The sequence below is a fragment of the Grampus griseus genome, assembly GCF_964374135.1.
Source record: "Grampus griseus genome assembly, chromosome: 2".
In the NCBI taxonomy this organism is placed as follows: Eukaryota; Metazoa; Chordata; class Mammalia; order Artiodactyla; family Delphinidae; genus Grampus; species Grampus griseus.
In genome coordinates this window covers 111144875-111165383 of record NC_139018.1, presented here as the reverse complement: position 1 = coordinate 111165383, position 20509 = coordinate 111144875, and the positions used below count along the sequence as shown (strand labels likewise).

The 20509-nt window shown below is 51.5% G+C and overlaps 1 protein-coding gene across 2 annotated transcripts in view; it reads left to right on the top strand.

The window, feature by feature from the left end:
• ITGA11 (integrin subunit alpha 11) overlaps nt 1-20509 on the top strand; it is a 124491-nt gene that overhangs the window by 82379 nt on the left and 21603 nt on the right. For both annotated transcript variants that reach the window (XM_082648660.1, XM_082648661.1), the window contains exons 11-17: nt 6012-6156; nt 8735-8883; nt 12231-12371; nt 12600-12803; nt 13682-13812; nt 18153-18319; nt 19701-19843. In XM_082648660.1, the coding sequence (XP_082504786.1) occupies nt 6012-6156; nt 8735-8883; nt 12231-12371; nt 12600-12803; nt 13682-13812; nt 18153-18319; nt 19701-19843 (1080 nt within the window). The remainder of the gene's footprint in view (nt 1-6011; nt 6157-8734; nt 8884-12230; nt 12372-12599; nt 12804-13681; nt 13813-18152; nt 18320-19700; nt 19844-20509) is intronic.

Below are 20509 nucleotides of genomic sequence, written 5' to 3'. Positions count from 1 at the left end.
CTCTCTGGGAAATGGAGACAGGAAGGTCTGGCCTTTCAGCTTTGCCCAGAACTGGTCCTGAGCCCAAGTGAGTCCATCTCCTGTGTGAACCCTTGGGCTCCATCTCCCCTGGAAATGCTCCACAGACAGCCTCTGGCAGCTGTTTCCTACAAATGTGCTGAAAGGGTCTTCAACTGCCCTGGGCCGGTTGAGCTGTCAGAAGGAAAGATCCCTAGTCCCAGGGGAAGGACCCAGTAGAATGTTCACAAATGGCAGAGGAAAGGCCCAGGGTCTGATAACCTGGTCTGCTGCCATCTTACCTAGCAATGAAAGAAGCCTTCAAGTTAGGAAGGGTGAAAGCAACAAGAGGAAGGAAGGACCAGAGCCCAGGTTAGGAGAGGAGGCCCCGAGACCTTCCCTGGCCTCCGGATGCACTAAAGCTCCAGGCCACAGGCATTGCATTCCAGGCTGATGGCCAAAGTTCAGAGCTGCTGGGAAAACCCAGGGACCTGGAGCCCCAGGAAACTCTAGTCCTGATTAGCAAAAAGGGGAAAGAGAATATTCCAGAAATTACCATCAGGAAAATTAGCTATGGATCCCTGGCCACATTTCAGAATGGATTTGTAAGCCAATGGTTCCATTAGCATTTGGAAATGAATGCAAAGGCCACTAAGTGCCGGCTGCTTGCTGAGGTGATGAACTCCCTGTCAAGCTGGGTAACCAAGAAAAAGCTGCATGAATCTGCCAGAAAGCTTGCAGAAGGGATCCATACCTCTACGTCTGTAATCCCCATGGGCCACAAGGTGTGAAGGAAGGAAGAGGACCATATATAATTGATGCCTGTGGTGATGGATGGAGCTGCAGGGGAGCCCCCTTCCGTGATGGACTCTCCTACACTGCACTCCATAAATCTCCCCAACACCAAAATTTTACAGAAGGAAGCAGTTTTATTAGGGTGGGTCTTGTCTACACAAAAGACTTGACCACTCACCCAAGATGGGAACAGATGATTTTTCCTTTAAACTACACACTGATGGTCCGGCAGGCCCGGCCTCAGTTACATTTGAAACAAGCCAAGGGGACGGGTTTGGGGTGAGTCTTATTCCCAGACCAACAGCCCCAGCCACCCGCTGCCTCTTCAGCCTGTGCCCTTTTCAGCAGCCCTCCTGGGGCTATGGACTGGCTATTATGTAAGGTTCTCAGCTGTTGAAGCCTTAAAGTTGCCATCTTTCCTAAGAGTTTTGCATTTGAATTCGCTTTGCAGATCTGATTCAATCAAAAATAAAAGAAACTCATCCATAATGGTGAAATGAGGGGTTGACACCTAAAGGCTGTAAAGCCCTTCTGAGTCCTCTTAGCCCTAGGTGGTGGACTCTTGCCCCTGCCAGCTCTGGGGCAGGCAATCAGGGCTGCCCCCATATGAGGCCAGGACATGGTAGCCAAAGTCTGCCACCATGCTGGTCTGGATTGTTTACAAGTTGACTCCTGGTGGCAGGAATCATTTCTGGTTCATTGAGGTCCTCCGAAGCCCAGCCCCATGTCCTCAGGCTGTGCCCTGGTGCCCAGCGCCTCACTCCTGGGCCTTGTTCCAGGACCTCTGAGTAGAAATAACCCACCCTCTGATCTGGAATGAGTAGTCAAGTAACAGCATGCCCTTTGCTCCCCACACCCGCTTCTCGACGCCCCCTCCTCGTGCCCTGACCACTGTCTTCCAGCACCACGAATGGTGCGGGACCCCTCTCCACAGAAACGTTGCAGGCCTGTTTCTGAGTCTTTCCTGCCCAACCCCATCTAAGCCTCCGGGCACTCATCCCTTCCTCAGGCTCCACTTGAGGCTTGTTGAAAACATCTTCTACTGAGAGAATCTGAGCAGCTAGTTAAAGCATAACCCACCCTCTTGATGATGCATTTGCCTTAGAAGGGGCTCTTGGGAACAGAGTCCTGCCCGCCCAATGGCCGCTCTGGTGATGGACATGCAGGCAAGGGAGGCTGGGGGAGGAGGCCAGCCCTCGGTGCCCTCTAGGTGGTCTCCCTGTGAACAGAACCACCGGGGGCCACCTCCACCTGCCTCCACAGTCCTGCCTCTCCAATGCCAAGAACTACTAGCATCTGGTGTTCTCATTCCGTTACTGCCAGGCCGGAGGAAAGCACTGCCTGGCCGTGTGGCCTCAGACAGATCATTTAACCTCTGTGAACCTCAGTCTTTGAGCAGATGTCTGAAAAGTATGTGTGGAATTGAATCTTGAGGCTTGGAATTGGAAGTGTGCATTTCGAGACTTCCTAATAAGTCAAGTAAGGTTTTCTTAAAATCCTTTCCTAACTCCACCATGCACCCACCCACCCCCTCGGCTGGTCACCCCCTCCAGTGGGTCCTCAGAATAAGTCGTCCTTGCCTCTATCAGATCATTCCTCACAGGCGGCTGTACTGACTCATATGTAGGTCCAACATGACTGTGAGATCTGATTCTTTGACTCCTGCCTCCCTGGAAGCGCTTTATGGGTGAATTAATGAATGAGAAGAACTACTATGTACCCAGTCCTTATTGGCTGCCAGGTGCCCTGCCAAGGATTCAAAATGCTAGCTCTCACCACAAAACTATTTACAGCTGAGGACCCTTAGGCTAGGCGAGAGTGAGGAACTTTCCCAAGGTCACACAGCTAGAAGTTTTGGAGCTAAGTGGAACTCAGGAACGTCTGACACCAGAGATCATGCTCTAACCCCCAGGCCAGGGATTCTCAACCTCTTGACCCCCTGGGCTGGTTACTTCTTTGCTGCGGGGCTGTCCTGCCTCTACCCACCAGAGGCCATAGTAACCTCAACACCACCCCCAGCTGGGACAACCAGAGCTGTTTGCAGGCACTGCTAAATACTGCCTGGGGGGCTAAACCACCCCCAGCTGGGAAGCACTGCTTCCTGTGCTGGGGATGTGATCCGACCCTGGCTGGGGACAGGGACTAGCTGGAACATGGAGTTTGGGGAGATATGGCCACACACCAGGGAGCACTCAGCTCAGCTGGGAAGGTAACACTGCTGCAGGGCTGGTCAGAGGGCAGCTGAGAGCTGAGCTGGCAGGATCTGATGGTGAGTGCCAGGCTTAGGCAAATACAGGTACAGGTCGTCCTCAGGGAGGGCACAGACTTGGCCTTCGACCTCCTGAGGGCCACCAAGCTTGTGTCCTCATTTCTTCACAGAGCACCAGGAAAGTCAGCTGGTGCCGAGAGTCCATCTGTGCAAGGCCACCCAGCTACACCCTGGTAATATCTGGTGGGGGCCCCAGAGGCCTCGTAGGAAAGGAGGCCGTAAGTCAGGGAGCCGGTGCCAGGCCTGGGGCATGGGACACGGCTCTTCCCCAGATGCCCTACTGTTTGTTTTCCAGCTTGGCTTGTATGCCTGGCTTCTTCTGTCAAAGCTTTTGTCCTTTTTTTCAGCTCCACCCTTCCAGATTTTTTCCCAACTCAAAATGTCTGGGCTCCCCCAACTGGAAAAAGATTGTGACAACCTGAGGTTTGCCTTGGTGGCCATGGCTTGCCCTCTCAGCCCGCCCACTCCTCAGTGCGCCCTCTCCACGCACAGCAGGGCCCCCAGGAGACCCTGCTCAGGAAATGGCTTCTCACTAGAGCGCAAGCCTAGAGCCACTGCCGGGTAGAATGGCACAAGGTGAGAGCCTGGGACCCTCACCCTTGCCCAGTGCTGCCAAATGCAGAAATCCCGATGGAATTCCCCAGCCCCATATGTGGTGAGTCAGCATGAGGTCTCCCCAGCTGAATCCCAGGCACCCAGGTTGAGCCAGCCCTTCTCAGTACATTGCAAAGGCTTCCGGTCATCTACAAAGCCAGACATTCATCTTCAAAGGCCTCCCCGTGAAGCAGAGACTGGTCTGCTGTTGCATCAGAAGCAGAATCTAGGGGCTTCTGGCGAAGCAGATAGTCATTTTCTCCTCTGACCAACCCCATCCCAGCCCTGCTTCTGACTTGCTGTGTGACCTTGGGCAACTCCCTTTCCCTCTCTGAACCTCAGGTGCTCATTAGTGCAGATAATGAATATCTGTCCCACTTGTCTCTCATAAATGAGTGACTGGATGAGAAAGGGTCCCTCAAAGAATGGAGCACACCCCAAGTGCAAGGAATGTTGGCGCGAGTCTCTGAGGCCCTGGCCCGGATCCTGGACCCCGCAGATTGTCAGACTCTCCCAGGCTGAGGCACACAGAGTGGGAGGGAGAAAGCTAATGAGAAAGTGAGACTTTAAACACAACCCAGCACATCGGACTCACCCAAGAGCAGCTTATTTATAGCTGTAAAAACATCCTGTCTGAACAGTCAGTTCTACCTCTAGAATATTAGGACTTTTTAAATCCTTATATATGATCAACTTTACTCTTTAAAGTGACACCTTGGAAATGAGAAAAGGAAGCTTAGCTTATTATGGTTCACAATCTTGCCCTCTCCACTGCCAGTAATGAAATAGTGCCTGGGGATTCCGCCTGTGTGTTTAGTTGTGGCTCTGATTGTCCCAAGGCCAGAGTCACATTTTTCTATTGTCACCATTGCTTTGGGGGCAAGGAGAAATTGAGTGCCTTGGACCACAAGTGGTGGGGAAACCACAAATCCCACCGACCAGCTGGGTTGAAGGAGGGCTCAGTGGGAGAGAGGTGACCTCACCAGCTTGTGCTTTAACAGCCCAAAGCTGGGAGGCAAAGCTGGATGCCCCTGGCACACGATCACCAAGGTGACCCAGGAAGGCAGCCCCTCCGTGCTTCCACGCCCCCTCCTCAGCCCTTCATTGTCCCTAGTCACTTCTCTTCCTCTTCTGAGTGCTTGCTGTTTGTCTTCCTATACCCACTAGTTATGTGGATGGTTTGGGGGGGTGGGGGTGGGGATAGGGTGCAGGGGAAACCCAGGGAGTGAGTGGACCCAGTCCTTGGAAATGACCCTGGAGGCTTCCCCTCAAGGAGCCAGAGCTCTCTATCTTCCTGCCCAGGCATCGTAGCATCCTCTTACCCTGCCACTAAAGACCAGCTCCTGTCCTTGGAGTGCTGGCTGTCACAAATGTGGACCTGGCTTACCTGTCTAGCCTCATATTGAGCCACCTTGCCCTCTTACTCAAGGCTCCAGCCCCATCAAACAGCTTTCAGTTCCTCAAGCCAAAGGCTCTGAACTCTCTCCAGCCTCAGGACATTTGCACAATGCTGTAGGTTTGGTGGCAGGACCTCTGGAGCTTTTGCTGTCTGCCTAAACTTGTCCAAACACACAAATCACAGAATGAAGACTTACGTCATAATAGTTTTCCATTTTCTTAGTTAAGATGAAGCAACCATTTCCGAGAAGGTAGAAGCATGTGATGTTTGTATTAAATTAAACTTAAATATCGCTAAAAAGAAATAAGTAAATCCCATCCCTCCGGGTGTCGGGGTAAGCATCACTTGCTCAAAACGCTTTTCCTGAGCCCCCTCCCAATCTAAATTCAACCTCACCATGACTTTTATCATATCCCTCATTGTGTGGCATTTACCACAGTTTGCAAGTATTATGTTTATTTGTATATTTATTTAGTATCTGTGAGCTCTGTGAGGGCAGGAACAGTATCCCCAGCACCAAGCAAGTGTCTGACACAAGATAGACACACAGGGGCTTTTTACTGAAGAAATGAAGAAGCAGGATTTACACACTCAGGAAAGCAACTCAGACACTACAAAGAAATGGGAAGGAGGAAAAGCATAGGGACACCACTTAAAGGAGTGTCAGAAGGAAGGGATGGCGACAAGAGATTTCCTAGAGGGGTTCTGAAGCCCAAAATGGAATGGAGCTTTGGTCCTGGATTTGGAGTTTGTTTCTAGAACATTCCTTCAAAGTTCCTAGGCACCTTCAAAAGCCAAGAATCCTGGCTGGAAGTTGGGCTATTAAATAACAAACCCAGGAGAAGGTGCCAGAGGGGACGGGCAGATGGATGCTTCGTGGTTGCGGCTGTGGTGCAGCTTCCCGGCGAGGGGCACCTGGGGGACACGAGCTGATGTGCATCCCCTTCCCAATGTCAGGACGGGATTCTGCTGGGAGCCGTTGGTGCCTATGACTGGAATGGAGCTGTGCTAAAGGAAACCAGCGGCGGGAAGGTCATTCCTCTCCGAGAGTCCTACCTGAAGGAGTTCCCCGAGGAGCTCAAGAACCACGGCGCGTACCTGGGTAAGAGCCGGAGCTGAAGGGTGGCTGGCGGGCGGTGGGCGAGGAGGGGACCTGAGGGATCCAGAACCTGCCCACACCTGAGGCCAGGGGCCTGGCTGTGCATATTCTGTGCTGACTCAGGCACAGTCAGGGGCCATTGCCTCTCCAGCCTGGCATCCACCACGTCCAGCGCCATACCCGGCACGTCACGAGCTCTCGATAAGCAGGCGGAATAAATGACAAGCAATGCACCCCAACCTGAAATGTGTTTCGGTTGATGCTTCTAGACTCTAGGGCAGCTGTTGTTGTGTTTTCAGGTTTGAGTGCAGGAAGCCTGTCTCCCCAAGGCAAAATGCAAGTCGAGAATGTGTTAAGGTTTACAATCAAGGCAGAAGTCAGTTCCCATTAAGTACCTTAGAGTGGTCATAAAAAGAAAAGCATGAATCGTTGACCTGATGGTGATAGGTCCCAGCTGTGAGACCTTTACCTGACAGATCCCAGTCACCTCTAGCTCTGCAGGAGCAGGGCCTCCACCATCCATGCTGAGGCCCTTCTGCCATGGCCTTTCTGAAAGGGCTGAACCAGAACGAAGGGAGCAGGGGGCGAATGCCCAGGGCTCCCGTTGTCTGTGAGTCCTTCTGGGTTTCTGAACGGAACCCACCAGCTGTGAAGTTACTCATCACTAATGCAGCCTCGGACTCCACTTCTCCGTGAACTTGGGCCATCCAGAGTTGGCAGTGGGTCTCTCTGCGGTGGGAAGGTCACTCCTCCCAGAAGATCCTGGGGGGCGCAGAGCCCCGATGAAGGGCCTTCATGAGGCCCAACTGTCTCGCCTTAACTATAGTCACCACCTTGGGTGTGAGTCCTGAGGGAGTGCCTTTCTCTTCTTCCTCTTCCCTCTGGGGGTTCGTCCAGTGAGGGCAGTGTCTGGGGTCTCTGGAAGATTCCTCCCAATGTGCCCCAGGGGAGAGGGGGAGTTTGGGGAAGGAGACAGGCCGGCCAGGCTCTCCGCCTCCACACTGGGGAAGCTTATGGACTTTGGGCCACGGGTCCTCCTGTCAGCCCTTCAGGGAGGCTGTCCAGCTTTCGGGGGGGCCCCGCCTGCTGGTCAGGGAGCCACATGGGAACTGAAACCACTGCCAGCAGACGGCTGGGAAGCAGGAAGCTCTCTCTCAGCACAGCTTGGAGCTTTGAGAGTCAGCCCACGCCTGCCCCCAGGACACTCAGCCCCCAAGACCTTCCCACCACCACTGTCCCTCCTTCTGAGGAAGCCCGAATGCCCAGGGCCAACTGAGAACATTTCCAGTAGTGCCACTGAGCGCTCAACTCAGAAGAAACCTTTGCTGCGCACCACGAGCCTAACCCCGCTCTACCCTCAATACACGGCCACGTTAGCCACCCGCCATGGATATCTTGGTCTCACCTACCTTTCAAGCTCCACTTCCCAGAATACATTTCCAAGAGTCAAACACGGTGTGTCTGGAACCAGAGTAGCCCACCCTACTGCACCCACCCTCCCGGCCACTGCATCGGCTCCTCTGTGCGTCCCGCGGCCAGACTGGAAGCAACCGGTGACCCGAGAGACAGTGTTACCCACAAACACACAGGCGCACGCACGTGCATGGGCGCGAGCGCGCGCGTGCACACACACACACACACACACACACACACACACACACACGCAGGCATGCACACGTGGCAGAAGGAGACATGCATCCCCCAGAAACTGCCCAGGAACTGCCAACAAGGCCTGACACCCATCTAAAAACTGGGATCCACGATCCAGTTGCCTGGCAGAAAGTGGGACTCGCAGCTTTGCACACCTTCTGGGGCCCCACTTTCAGGAGAGTTGCCTGAAGATGCTGCACAGTCACTCCCCAGAGCTGGGCGCTCGACTGGAAAGTCACAGAGATCAGGCACAGATCCTAAGAACACGGATTGGTGGCCTTTCCCAAAGAGCCTCTGGGTTTCCATCTCTTTCTCTTTTGAGTGCACTGAAAGAAGCCTAGTCACTCCCTCTTTTGAGTTTGCAAAGCTTTGGGGCTGCAAGGGTCCCTGAGACTCCACCTAAATGCCCCGAGCGGAGCAGTTCCTCGCCTCTGCACAGCCAACTCTTCAGTTTTCGGTGGACCACTTAGCAGGGGGTTCCAGTAATGAAGAGGACACTGATTGATCCCCAGAGAGGCTATTGGTGGGGATCAAAAACAAAGCCTGCCCAATATAAAAAGAGATGTGGCTAGGGTTTGCCTTTCTCTTTCCTCCCTGTTCCATCATGCCCTCACCTGTGAGGCAGGTGAAGCATGGGATGTGCGTGTTCCAGGTCAGCAATGCCTATTAGTGGCCCCACCTGGCTTCCTTGATGTCTTCAAGCAGGGGGTGGGCGCAGTGAGTTCTCCCCACCCTTCACCGGCCCTGCCTCTTCCAGGCCTCCTCAGCTGCGCCTGGGAACTACCGCCCTGTGGTATCACATCTGCTCGGCCTGGTCTGAATGCTCTCTGTTCAGCGGCCAGTCCTGTGGCACAGCTGAGCCACACACAGGGCCCTGGTGAGGTCTGCCAGGCCACAGGGCCAGAGACCAGCCTGTTTTCTCCCATGGCAGGATACACAGTCACATCGGTCGTGTCCTCCAGGCAGGGGCGGGTGTATGTGGCCGGAGCCCCCCGGTTCAACCACACAGGCAAAGTCATCCTGTTCACTATGCACAACAACCGAAGTCTCACCATCCACCAGGCCCTGCAGGGCGAGCAGGTAACGCAGGGGAGGCTGGGGGCAGGGCGGACGGGTGGGACTGCAGCTCAGCTCTTCCCTCTCAGGACTGTCCCCAGACCCACCAACGTCCTTCCTGGTTGGGGGCATATGCCTCCTTCACACCCGCCTTACACACCCGCCTTAGAGCTGATGCTGCTTCCCCAGGAAGCTAGGCCTGGTCCCTGCCTCAGCAAGAGAACCCAGGAGAATTTGCTAGCCCGCACTTCATGGAGCCCTTGTCTCTGGTGCCTTGGCCCGACCTCTGCCCCCAACTACCAGCCTCTTTCTGGTCATGTCTAGAGTTCAGGGCCAGAGGCAGCATCCAGGCTATAGCCTCCCAGCTTGGGCTACCAGGGCCCATAGACATCCTGAAGGGGCACTCGTGTTCCTCAAGCCACCTTGGCGCTACCAGAAGTGAGAGGAGTCATGCCTCCACCCATAGCACGGCCCCACGGGTTCACCAAGATGCCAGCTTCTTTCCTTTCCCAGAATGGGCACAATGCAGAACTATACAGCTGCCGGTGTCACCGCCCCGGATGTGGTGGGCAACCAGGCTGTGCTGCTAAGAGTCTTGTGTTGGATGGTCACGAATGCAAGCTGGAAAGCTATGATAAGAGGCAATGATGGTGAAAAGATCAGAAAACAGGGTTCTGATCCAAGTCATTTCAATAGCCCAGGAAAACTGTGGTCCTGAGAAGCAACATAGCTTTTCCAAGGTTATAGGGTAGATTCACGGCTGGGTCAAGTTCAGAATCCAGGACTCTTGGTGGGGCTGTCTACATTATGCTACCTCCTGACCCCCAACCATCCCTAGACCAGGCCATGGCCCCTCCTGCCCGGCAGCATCCGGCATCCATAGTGCCCTGGGCCTGAGCTGAGCCCTGTCCAGGCCCTTACTGTTATTCTTGGCTCACCCCTGGCCCTCCAGAGCCTGGGAACTGCCCTGTCTCCTGCGTTTTCTACTGCCCTTGGCCTGTCACCATGAGGACATGCTCTTCACCGGGTCAAACCTAAATCCCTCTAGCTACAGGGAGCCATCCTTCCACCATTCCTCTTCCCATCCCAGGGCACTGGCGGACCCGGGCACTGCTCTGGCCCCAGCTTCCACCCTGCCCGCCCACACTCTACCCAGGGCTGGCTCTGTCGGGAACCCTAAGCTAGACCTTGAGAGCTGAAGGGAATTCGCTGATGAATTTATGACATTTATACTGCCTGGTCCCATCTCCAACATCCGAATGAGAAACCGCAGCGCTGAAGGCAGCTAAGTTAAGTGGATTCCAAATCACCATGACCCACATAGCTGAGGCCACATGTTTAGACAGGGTCTCCCTCCGCCTCCCTCTTTGCTCTCTGTCTGCCTCTTAATTACTTCATGTGGGCACATCTCTTCCCCCCCACCCCGCGTTTATGATTTCCTTTTTCCCTCTTCTGTATTTTTATCGTTCTCCTCGGTTAAAAGCTCTTAATGCTTGAGGATAAATTTCTTCTGAAAACACCCTAAGCCGGGGAGGGAGAAGCATTGGCTTGAGGGTCAGATGGATCAGAGTTCCAACCCAGTTTGGCTGTGACCAGCCTTCTGACCTTGGGCAAGTGACCTGAACTCTCTGAGCTTCAGTTCCTTCCCTGTAAAATAAGGACGATAATCTCTCCCAAGACAACGTGAGGCTCACACAAGCTAACCTGAGGCTGTAAAGCGTCTCACGCAGGGCCTGTCCTTGGGAAGGGCTCCTCTTCTTTCCTGAGCGACCCCTTGCTCCTATAAACATTTACTGAGTACCTCCTGCGTGCCAGGCACGGCACCCATGCCTGGAGGGAACAGGACAGGCACAGCTCCCACTGTCCAGAGGCGCTGGTGGAGGGAGCCGGGGCTGGGGGAGCATGGAGGAGGGACCGTTGCAGGGAGTGGAGTAGGGAAGGGCAGGGGTGCTTCTAACAGGCACTGACCTGAAGGACGATAGACATTACCAGAAGAGAGAGGAGGGGAGAGGGTACAGGCCAGAGAAAAGTATGTGCAGGGGGAAGCTGGGAAGCCAGCTGGAGCCGGGGGGCTTTTGGAGAGGAGAAATCACTTGGTATGTCGAGAGGGGATGTGGGAGCCAGAGGGTAGGGGACAGAGGCTGGTCTAGGAAGGTCACACTGAAGAGTTTGGACATTTTCCCCCAAAGCAAGGAAGCGGCATGGTCAGCTGCTGGAGGCCACTCTAGCTCCCCGCAGTGGTGGGCTGGAGGGGCCATCCTGGAGGGGGTGGGGCTTTGGAAGGTGCCTCACGTGGGGGAGAAGCATCGGAGGAGGCGGGAAGTAGATGGATTCGGGACATGTTTGGCATCCACCAGGTGGACTTGCGGGGAGACTGCAGGCGGGAGAGGTGGAGGGTGGAGCCAGGGAGGACCCTTAGGTTTCTAACCGAATGGTCAGATGGTGCCCTCACTGAAGGGGGGAACACGGCACCCATGGTGGGAGAGGAACACAGTAAGTGCTCAAATACTGAAAAGAAATCATAAGTTATCACCCAAGGTGCTAAGCCCAGAGTATTTGGAATATAAAAAATTGAAAGTGAGTGGGCTTCCCTGGTGGCGCAGTGGTTGAGAGTCCGCCTGCCGATGCAGGGGACGCGGGTTCGTGCCCCGGTCCGGGAAGATCCCACATGCCGCGGGGCGGCTGGGCCTGTGAGCCATGGCCGCTGAGCCTGCGCGTCCGGAGCCTGTGCTCCGCAACGGGAGAGGCCACAGCAGTGGCAGGCCCGCGAACCGCAAAAAAAAAAAAAAAAAAATTGAAAGTGAGCTAAATGTCCAGCAACAGAGGATTGATTAAATACATTGGGCGCACGTGTAATTCGGAATATTAGAGAATCACCAATGATCATGTTGTAGGAAAAAAATATAACACGGCAGAGAAAATACTCATGATCCATTGTTTTATTTAAAAAATCAGAATATATAAACTATACATCCAGTCTGATCCCAGATTGTAAAAATAAAACCATACACATACACACACACACCCTAGAGAAAACAGTCCAGAGGAAAAATATACTGAAACATCCATGGTACAGTTGGTTGTTGGGACCGTGGGTGACTTTTATTTTCTTCTTCATATGTTGCTTTTATTTTGCTCACTTTTTGCCATTATAATGTATCACTTACAGAATAAATGGCAATCAATAAAATTAAATAATGGAAAGCCGAGTGGGGGTGGGATGGATAACAGAAGGAGAAAAGAGGGAGGGACCTTCTCATCTGTGCGGCAAAAATTCCGAGTCAAAGGCTGTCCTCACTTTCCATCCACTGGCGAGCAGAGGCCTCCCAGTAGCCCAGCCCCACGCCCCTCTCCCCATCCCTGTGCCGCAGATAGGCTCTTACTACGGGAGCGAGATCACCTCAGTGGACGTCGATGGAGACGGTGTGACTGATGTCCTGCTGGTGGGCGCACCCATGTACTTCAGCGAGGGCGGAGAGCGGGGCAGGGTGTACATCTACAACCTGAGACAGGTACGGAGCATGGAGGCTGGCCAGCTTTCCAGGGGCACCTGATCCCTGCCTTGATCAGGTGTCCACACCTGTGGAGCGGGGGAGGATGGGAACCCCTTCTGTCATTGGGCTTATATAGCAAGAGAGAAATGGGGAAACGCAGAGGGGATGCTGCAGGCCAGAGGGGGTCACGACCCAGAGAGCCCTTGCCAAGTCCCCCTGAGCCTCTTCCTGACACTGGTTTCGCAGAACCGGTTTGTTTACGATGGAACACTGAAGGATTCCCACAGTTACCAGAATGCCCGATTCGGCTCCTCCATCGCCTCGGTTCAGGACCTCAATCAAGATTCCTACAACGACGTGGTGGTGGGAGCCCCTCTGGAGGACAACCACAGAGGAGTCATCTATATCTTCCACGGCTTCCAGGGCAACATCCTCAAGACACCGAAGCAGGTAACACCCCCCCTCCCCAGTAGACGGATGGAGCTAGGACTTGGAGTCCTGGTAGCTCACGCCCCGTCCTCACACAGGAAAAGGGAACTTGCCTCAAATCAAAATTTTGAAATGGGTGCATTTGTCTTCAAGCCCTTCCCATCACCCCTTTGGATACCCTCTCCCTGCTTAACTTTATCTCCCCAGCAACAGCAACACAATCCCAAGGACCCAAACCTCACTGGCCCTCATATGTATTCATGCAATTGACTACACGTGGAGAACGCCTGTTTGGACTCCTCTTCTCTGGAAGTGCCTCAGGCTGGAAACAGTACTCTCTTCCCAAAAGTGACCCATCCCAAGTCCCCTCAGGTCATCACTTTTGCCTACCTATTTTATTAGTAAGATATACCACAGTTAGAGATAATGGTGGGTTACCTGCCAGGTGATGTGTATTTACACCCAGTGGGGAATTCTTTTTTTTTTAAATTGAAGTGTAGTTGATGTACGATATAAGTTACAACACAGTGGTTCACAATTTTTAAAGGTTATACTCCATGTATAGTTATTATAAAATATTGGCTGTATTCCCTGTGTTGTACGATATATCTTCATAGCTTATTTACTGTATACATAATAGTTTGTACCTCTTTATCCCCTACCCCTATCTTGCCCCTCCCCCTTCCCTGTTCAGTGGGGAACACTTTTACGACACACTATTTTAATCCAAAAGAATGACTTAATGGCAGGAATTTCAGGTGCCATAATGGACCAGGAGAGGAGATAGCTTTGGGCCGGGGAAGCTTCCTGATGATTTCAAACAGGCTGTCTCCAGGGCTCCCAATTGCATCTACCCCTTAGGGTGCCCATGCCCAGCTCTTTCCTTCCACTCCCTGCAGAGAATCGCTGCCTCAGAGCTGGCTCCAGGCTTCCAGTATTTTGGCTGCAGCATCCATGGGCAATTGGACCTCGACGAGGACGGGCTTGTGGACCTGGCTGTGGGCGCCCTTGGCAACGCCGTGATTCTGTGGTTGGTTCTCCATTTTTCTTGACTCTTGGGCTCTCCTGAGGGTCATGATGGATACAGGGTTTAAAAGATACGCTTTAGGATCTCTGTCTCTTATCTTTAATCGCTGTGAGCCAAACGCACCCTGTTCTTATCCCGTTGCGACTACAAATTTCCTTTTCATGGAATCACTGTAAGTTATTTTGAAGTCCAAATCCCTCTTCTCAGTGGACTGCTAAGATTTTAGAGCAATTCAGTGGCAAAAAGCCCCTCTTAGAATTTTTCCTAAAAGTTCTGGCTACTTGGTCATTTCTTCCACTCAGCTTCTAAAGCTACTTTAAAGGACAGACTGAGAATATTCTCATCAGCTGGGAGGCTCTCCCTTCTACCCCAGTGTGAGAGAGGATTTCTTTCCTCCAAACCCCATCTGACCCCTGGTTTCCTTTTTCAGGGCCTCATTTCTGCACCATTCCATCAGATATTTGTCATACATTTGCACTTAGGGTCTCTACTTAGCAATGGTCTACAGCTTTAAAAAAAAGGGGGGCGGGGCGCTTTCTAAAAGTCCATCTAAATATTTTACCATGCGATGTGTCAGACACTTTTTGAACCAAAAAAAATTTTAATTTGAGCTAGTTTTTTATATGTTGATACTTTTCATTATAAATACAATAACTTAAAGAAAATTTGTAAAATAAATCACTCAGAGTTTCATCACCTTAACATTACCACTATTAACATTTTGGTATATTTCCCTACCAGCCTATTTCCCCCTGCATATAATTTTATATAAACGCAATCACATTTTTCATACAACTTAAGAAAGACGTTAAACAGAGATATCCTGTGACTTCACAGGGAGAATCTTCATGTTCTTGGTCCTCAAGAATATCACGATCCAGTCGGGAAATGTCTTAGTCCAAGTTCCCAAGAAAACAGAGCCTGAGGCTAAAGCTTCTGCGCCTGCGCCCTGGAAGGGGCTTCAGCCCCAGGGACGGAAGTGAGGGTCAAGGGAAACTGAAACAGGAAAGGAGGAGAGAGAAAAGAGAGGTCGTTAGTTACTGAATGAGCTGCAGCCTCACGCCTGGGGCAGCTCCCTGCTCCAGCATCTCCAGAGAGGAGGAAGGAATACAGCCTCTGCTTCCTGCAACAGTCCCTTAGGGGAGCAATGGGGAGCAGCGTATCTGCGGGCTCCTCATGTCCCCCTGTGTCATGGCCAAAGCATCAGCGGCCCCACGCCTCCAGGTGGTGTCCCCTGGCCCTCTAGGCAAGCAGGGTCTCTGCAGGTCCAGCACCGGCTCCACGGCCTCTCCCTGAAGGTCTGCTCTGCAGGTCTTTGGTAGCAACAGCAGCTTGGGCTAAATGTATTCACTGCGTTGCAATTCAGGTGAACAAGACCCAGGGTAGAGGGTAGACATGGCCTCTGGGGTCTGTAGGGTGACACATAAACTAAGTCCTTTACAGGAAGCAAGGTATATGCACACATACATCAAAAGAATCAGTCTCACAGAAAGGACTCAGTCAAGCCCTAGCTTGTGAGGTCTAAACCTAAATGCTACCTGAGTAGTGCCGAAACTGTGGGCTGGAGCCCTCTGGGAAGACTTCATAGTCAAACTCCATGGATCTCAAACATGACTACCCTTAGGATCACCTGGGAGCTTTTAAAACTCTCATTGCCCGGGTTTTACCCAGACCACTGAAAGCAGAATTTCTAGGGCAGGGGCCCAGGCAGCAGTAATTTTTAAAGCCTCTCAGGTGTGTGTTTCCAAACAGAAGGCGTTCTCACTTACCTGCTTTGGTTCTCACAATTCCGCATCAGAGAGATCGTGGGACCTGCCCAGTTGCAGCCAAGACTCAAACCCGTCCTTCTCACTCCACAGTACAGAGGAGGCGCCATCCCTCTTCCACTACGAAGAGCAGAGTATTAGCACAGATAATCAGGCTAAAAGTCTGAAGCATCTAAAACACACTACACTTATTTCTTTTTACATAAATGCATAGTTTGGAGAGGCAATATTTCCCTTCCCTAACTCTGATTGACTTAGACAATAGAAGTGTAAATTGGCATTTCTTTGGCTGTCTGGATGGGGCAGTGTTGGGATGGATGGCTGGGGGCAGGTCTCTGGAACAATGAGTTATTCTCTACTTTGGCTGCACATTGGAATCACCTGGGGTGCTTTCACACCCACGCTCTCCAAAGTGTGGTCCAGAGACCAACAGCACTAGCATCACCTGAGAGCTTGCTAGAAATGCTGGATCTGCATTTTAACCAGAGCCCCAGGAAATGCACAAATGTATTAAAATCTGAGAAGCACTGCTTTAAGACATGGTGATGCCTATTCTTGTTGGATCTGACCTGGAGAGCAACTTGGGCATCAGGATGTTTTTAATTTAATTTTTATTTTATATTGGAGTATAGTTGATTTACAATGTTATACAGGTGTACAGCAATTGATTCCATTATATATATACATATATCTATTCTTTTTCAGATTCTTTTCCCATGTAGGTTACTACAGAATACTGAGTAGAGTTCCCTGTGCTACACAGTAGGTCCTTGTTGATTATCTATTTTATATGTAGTAGTGTGTATATGTTAATCCCAAACTCCTCTAATTTATCCTTCCCACCACCTTTCCCCTTTGGTAACCATAAATTCTTTTTCAAAGTCTGTGAGTCTGTTTCTGTTTTGTAAATAAGTTCCTTTGTATCACTTTTTAAGATTCCACATATAAGTGATATCATATGATATTTATCTTTCTCTGACTGACTTCACTTAATATGATCATCTCCAGGTCCATCCATGTTGCTGCAAATGACATTGTTTCATTCTTTTTTATGGATGAGTAATATTCCATTGTATATATGTACCACTTCTTCTTTATCCATTCATCAGTCAATGGACATTTAGGTTGCTTCCATAGCTTGGCTATTGTAAATAGTGCTGCAGTGAATATTGGGGTGCATGTATCTTTTCAAATCATTGTTTTCTCTGGATATATGCCCAGGAGTGGGATTGCTGGATCATATGATAATTCTATTTTTAGTTTTTTAAGGAACCTCCATACTGTTCTCCATAGTGACTGTACCAATTTACATTCCCACCAGTAGTGTAGGAGGGTTCCCTTTTCTCCATACCCTTTCCATCATTTATTGTTTGCAGACTTTTTGATCATGGCCATTCTGACTGTTGTGAGGTGATACCTCATTGTAGTTTTGATTTGCACTTCTCTAATAATTAGCAATGTTGAACATCTTTCTGGCCATCCATATGTCTTCTTTGGATAAATGTCTATTTAGGTCTTCTGCCCCTTTTTTGATTGGGTTGTTTGTTTTTTTGATATTGAGCTGCATGAGCTGTTTGTATATTTTGGAGATTAATCCCTTGTCGGTTGCTTCTTTTGCAAATATTTTCTCCCATTCTGTGGGTTGTCTTTTTGTTTTGTTTATGGTTTCCTTTGCTGTGCAAAAGCTTTTAATTTTAATTAGGTCCCATTTGTTTATTTTTGTTTTTATTTTCATTGCTCTAGGAGGTGGATCCAGAAAGATATTGCTGCAATTTATGTCAAAGAGTGTTCTGTCTATGTTTTCCTCTAAGAGTTTTATAGTGTCTGGTCTTACATTTAGGTCTTTAATCCATTTCGAATTTATTTTTGTGTATGGTGTTAGAGAATGTTCTGGTTTCATTCTTTTGCATGCAGCTGTCCAGTTTTCCCAGCACCACTTACTGAAGAGACTGTCTTTTCTCCATTGTATATTCTTGCCTCCTTTGTCATAGATTAATTGACCATAGTTGTGTGAGTTTATTTCTGGGCTTTCTATCCTGTTCCATTGATCTATCTTTCTGTTTTTGTGCCAGTCCCATACTGTTTTGATTACTGTAGCTTTGTTGTATAGTCTGAAGTCAGGGAGCCTGATTCCTCCAGCTCTGTTTTTCTTTCTCAGGATTGCTTTGGCTTTTGGGGGTCTTTTGTTTTTCCATACAAATTTTAAAATGTTTTGTTCTAGTTCGGGCATCAGGATTTTTTAAAGCTCTCCAGATTACTCTGATGTACATGCAGGGTTGAAGTGATGAGAAGGCAAAAGGATGTCAGTATGGTCTGCAGCAAGCACAGCCCCTAGGAAAATGATGAAGGGCTGCCTCAAGGGGCTGTGAGGTTGCTTAGCCTGCCCTTCATCCACCTGTACACTTTTTTTGCCCAATCCTGTGACACCTGGACCCCCTCCCTGCATGCCCCACCACTGCCTCACTCCCAGTGGGGGTTTTACAGATCCCATTCCATCTGACTCTCCACCTTTCCCTGGGTCCCAGCAGAGCAGTCTTGTACCCCACCCAACCCCTGCTTCTCTCCCTCCTCCTGAAGGTCCCGCCCTGTGGTTCAGATCAATGCCAGCCTCCACTTTGAGCCGTCCAAGATCAACATCTTTCACAGGGATTGCAAACGCAGCGGCAGAGACGCCACCTGCCTGGCCGCCTTCCTCTGCTTCACACCCGTCTTCCTGGCACCTCATTACCAAACTTCAACAGTCGGTAAATCTACCCCCTCCCCACTTCCCCAGCTCCAATCTCTCCCCCATGGGCTTTGCATTCGCTCTGTTTCTAAACCTGGGCTTTTGCTGAAATGGGTTTTAAGTGCCAGGTCACACCTAGAGCCACATTTGATGACTTCTAGATGCCCATTCAATGCTCTGATTCCAGGGGGCAGGGAGGGCATCTCATTGCCACAGCGAGGATGGCAGTGCAGTGGTGACCAACGTGGGAGAGGTTGGGGAAGCAGGAAATAGTCAGAGAGAGTGTGTGGATCAGAACAGGGGACTGGAAGCAGTGGAACAGTCTGGGGTGTGGAAGCTGTGAAGTCAGATTCAGAGAAAGAGTCAGACGCAGGAGGGGGAGCTAGTAACCAGGGGGTCAGGCAGATGAAGACCCGAGTAGCAGTGGTCATTGCTCAGAGTAGGTGTGAGTCCACAGCAGGGCAGTTTCCTTCTGAGGGTCCATCACTCCCAGCCAAGGCTGGGATCAGACACCTGCTTATGACAGCCCTGGGCCCAGGCAGCCCCAGCAAGTGGCAGCTACAGGTTCCAGCACCAGGTTAGACCTGTGCAGGAATTTGGGACCACAGAGAGCGTCTCAGCCAAGGAGCAGGACCGACCAGATGATTAAAAAACGGGTGTCCCAGAAGGACGATGAGAACAAAGGCAGGCCTGGGTGGTTGTGTCCTTCTTTCAGCTTCTTTCTATGATAGGAGAATGATGCCAAGAACCTGTGCACCCAGAGTGCTGCTGGGGTACTGGAGAAGGGGCTGAACCTTTCCAGCATTTAGCAAAAGATCAGCCTAGTTGAAGGGGAGGAGGCTGCAGGCCTTAAACCCCAGAACAGCCTTAGGTTTGAGGAGCTGGTGGGCAGGACCTGGCCAGCCCTCCCTAGTGTGATGGGAACTGCCACCTGCAGAGGCTCGGACCCAGACCTGACGGGATCCTAGAGCCGAGGGCGAGGCCCGGGAAGGTGATGGGAGAGGTGGAGAGGTGTGTTGATGCCAGGAGTGGCTCAAATGGAAGCATCATCCTGACCCCTCATCCTGTCTCCCCTCCTCTTCCACTGCATTCACTCTCCCCTCCATCTTTTCCTCTTTCTTTATGCCTTACTGTCAACTCCATATTCTTTTCTCCTCCTTCTGCCTCCCTCTTCCTTTAGTTCCTTCCTTTACCCTTTCTCACTGTATCGCTCGCTCTCTGTGTGGGAGTTTCCTGCCTACACTGAGCCTTGTGAGGGGAGAGGAGCAGCACTTCCCCTGGCCATCCTGGAGGGCTTCCTGGAGGAGGATGACTTTCCAAAGGCTATTTTTAAAGAGAGGCAAACAGTCTTCAATGGAAATGTGGCTCCACCTCCATGGCTTGCCCTCTCCTTCCTCTAGGCATCAGGTATAACGCCACCATGGATGAGAGGCGGTACACGCCGCGGGCCCACCTGGACGAGGGCGGGGACCGGTACACCAACAGAGCTGCCCTGCTCTCCTCCAGCCAGGAACACTGTGAGCGGATCAATTTCCATGTCCTGGTGAGCCAGATGCCCAGCAGCCCCACCCACAGAGCCCAAGCTTCTCCAGGAAGGGGACGGAGCTGGGCGAGGTGCTGCCGTGGGAGAGGCAGAGAGCTCAGCTGGTGCCAGGCTGGTTCTGAGCCCCCAGCAGACCTCAGGAGGCCAGGAAGGGGGCAGTGTCCTGGACCTTGGCCATCCCATACTCATGCCCCAGAGCAAAGGCCACTGGGACACACTACTTCCCACCTCACTCTACCCTCCTCTGAAATCTCTTCTTTGCCAGCTCTCAGATGCCCACCATTTCTTAAGCAGGGGGTGAAATTCAAGGAGGGAGGTGGGCTCAATGATGTCTAGCAGAGAGGACGGCGGTCAGCCAGCCGGGGCCATGGCTCAGAAGGAAGGGATAAGTAGGCATCAGCTAATAATGAAGACCAGGTAAGGTGGACCAGTGGCATAGACAGGCTTGCGGGGAGGAAGAGAGAGATGCCAGACTGGCAGAGCGGGAGAACCAGCGGGGGCCTGGTGCACCCACCCAGAAACTGCAGACACCCAGCCACAGCTCCAGCCTCGGAGACACAGGCAGGGGACACTCAGAGCCCACCTGACCCCAATAGTCACTGGGCAAAGGTCAGAGAAACAGGAAGTCCTGGTGTCTGTTAATAGTGTTGCCCCTCTGATGTGTTT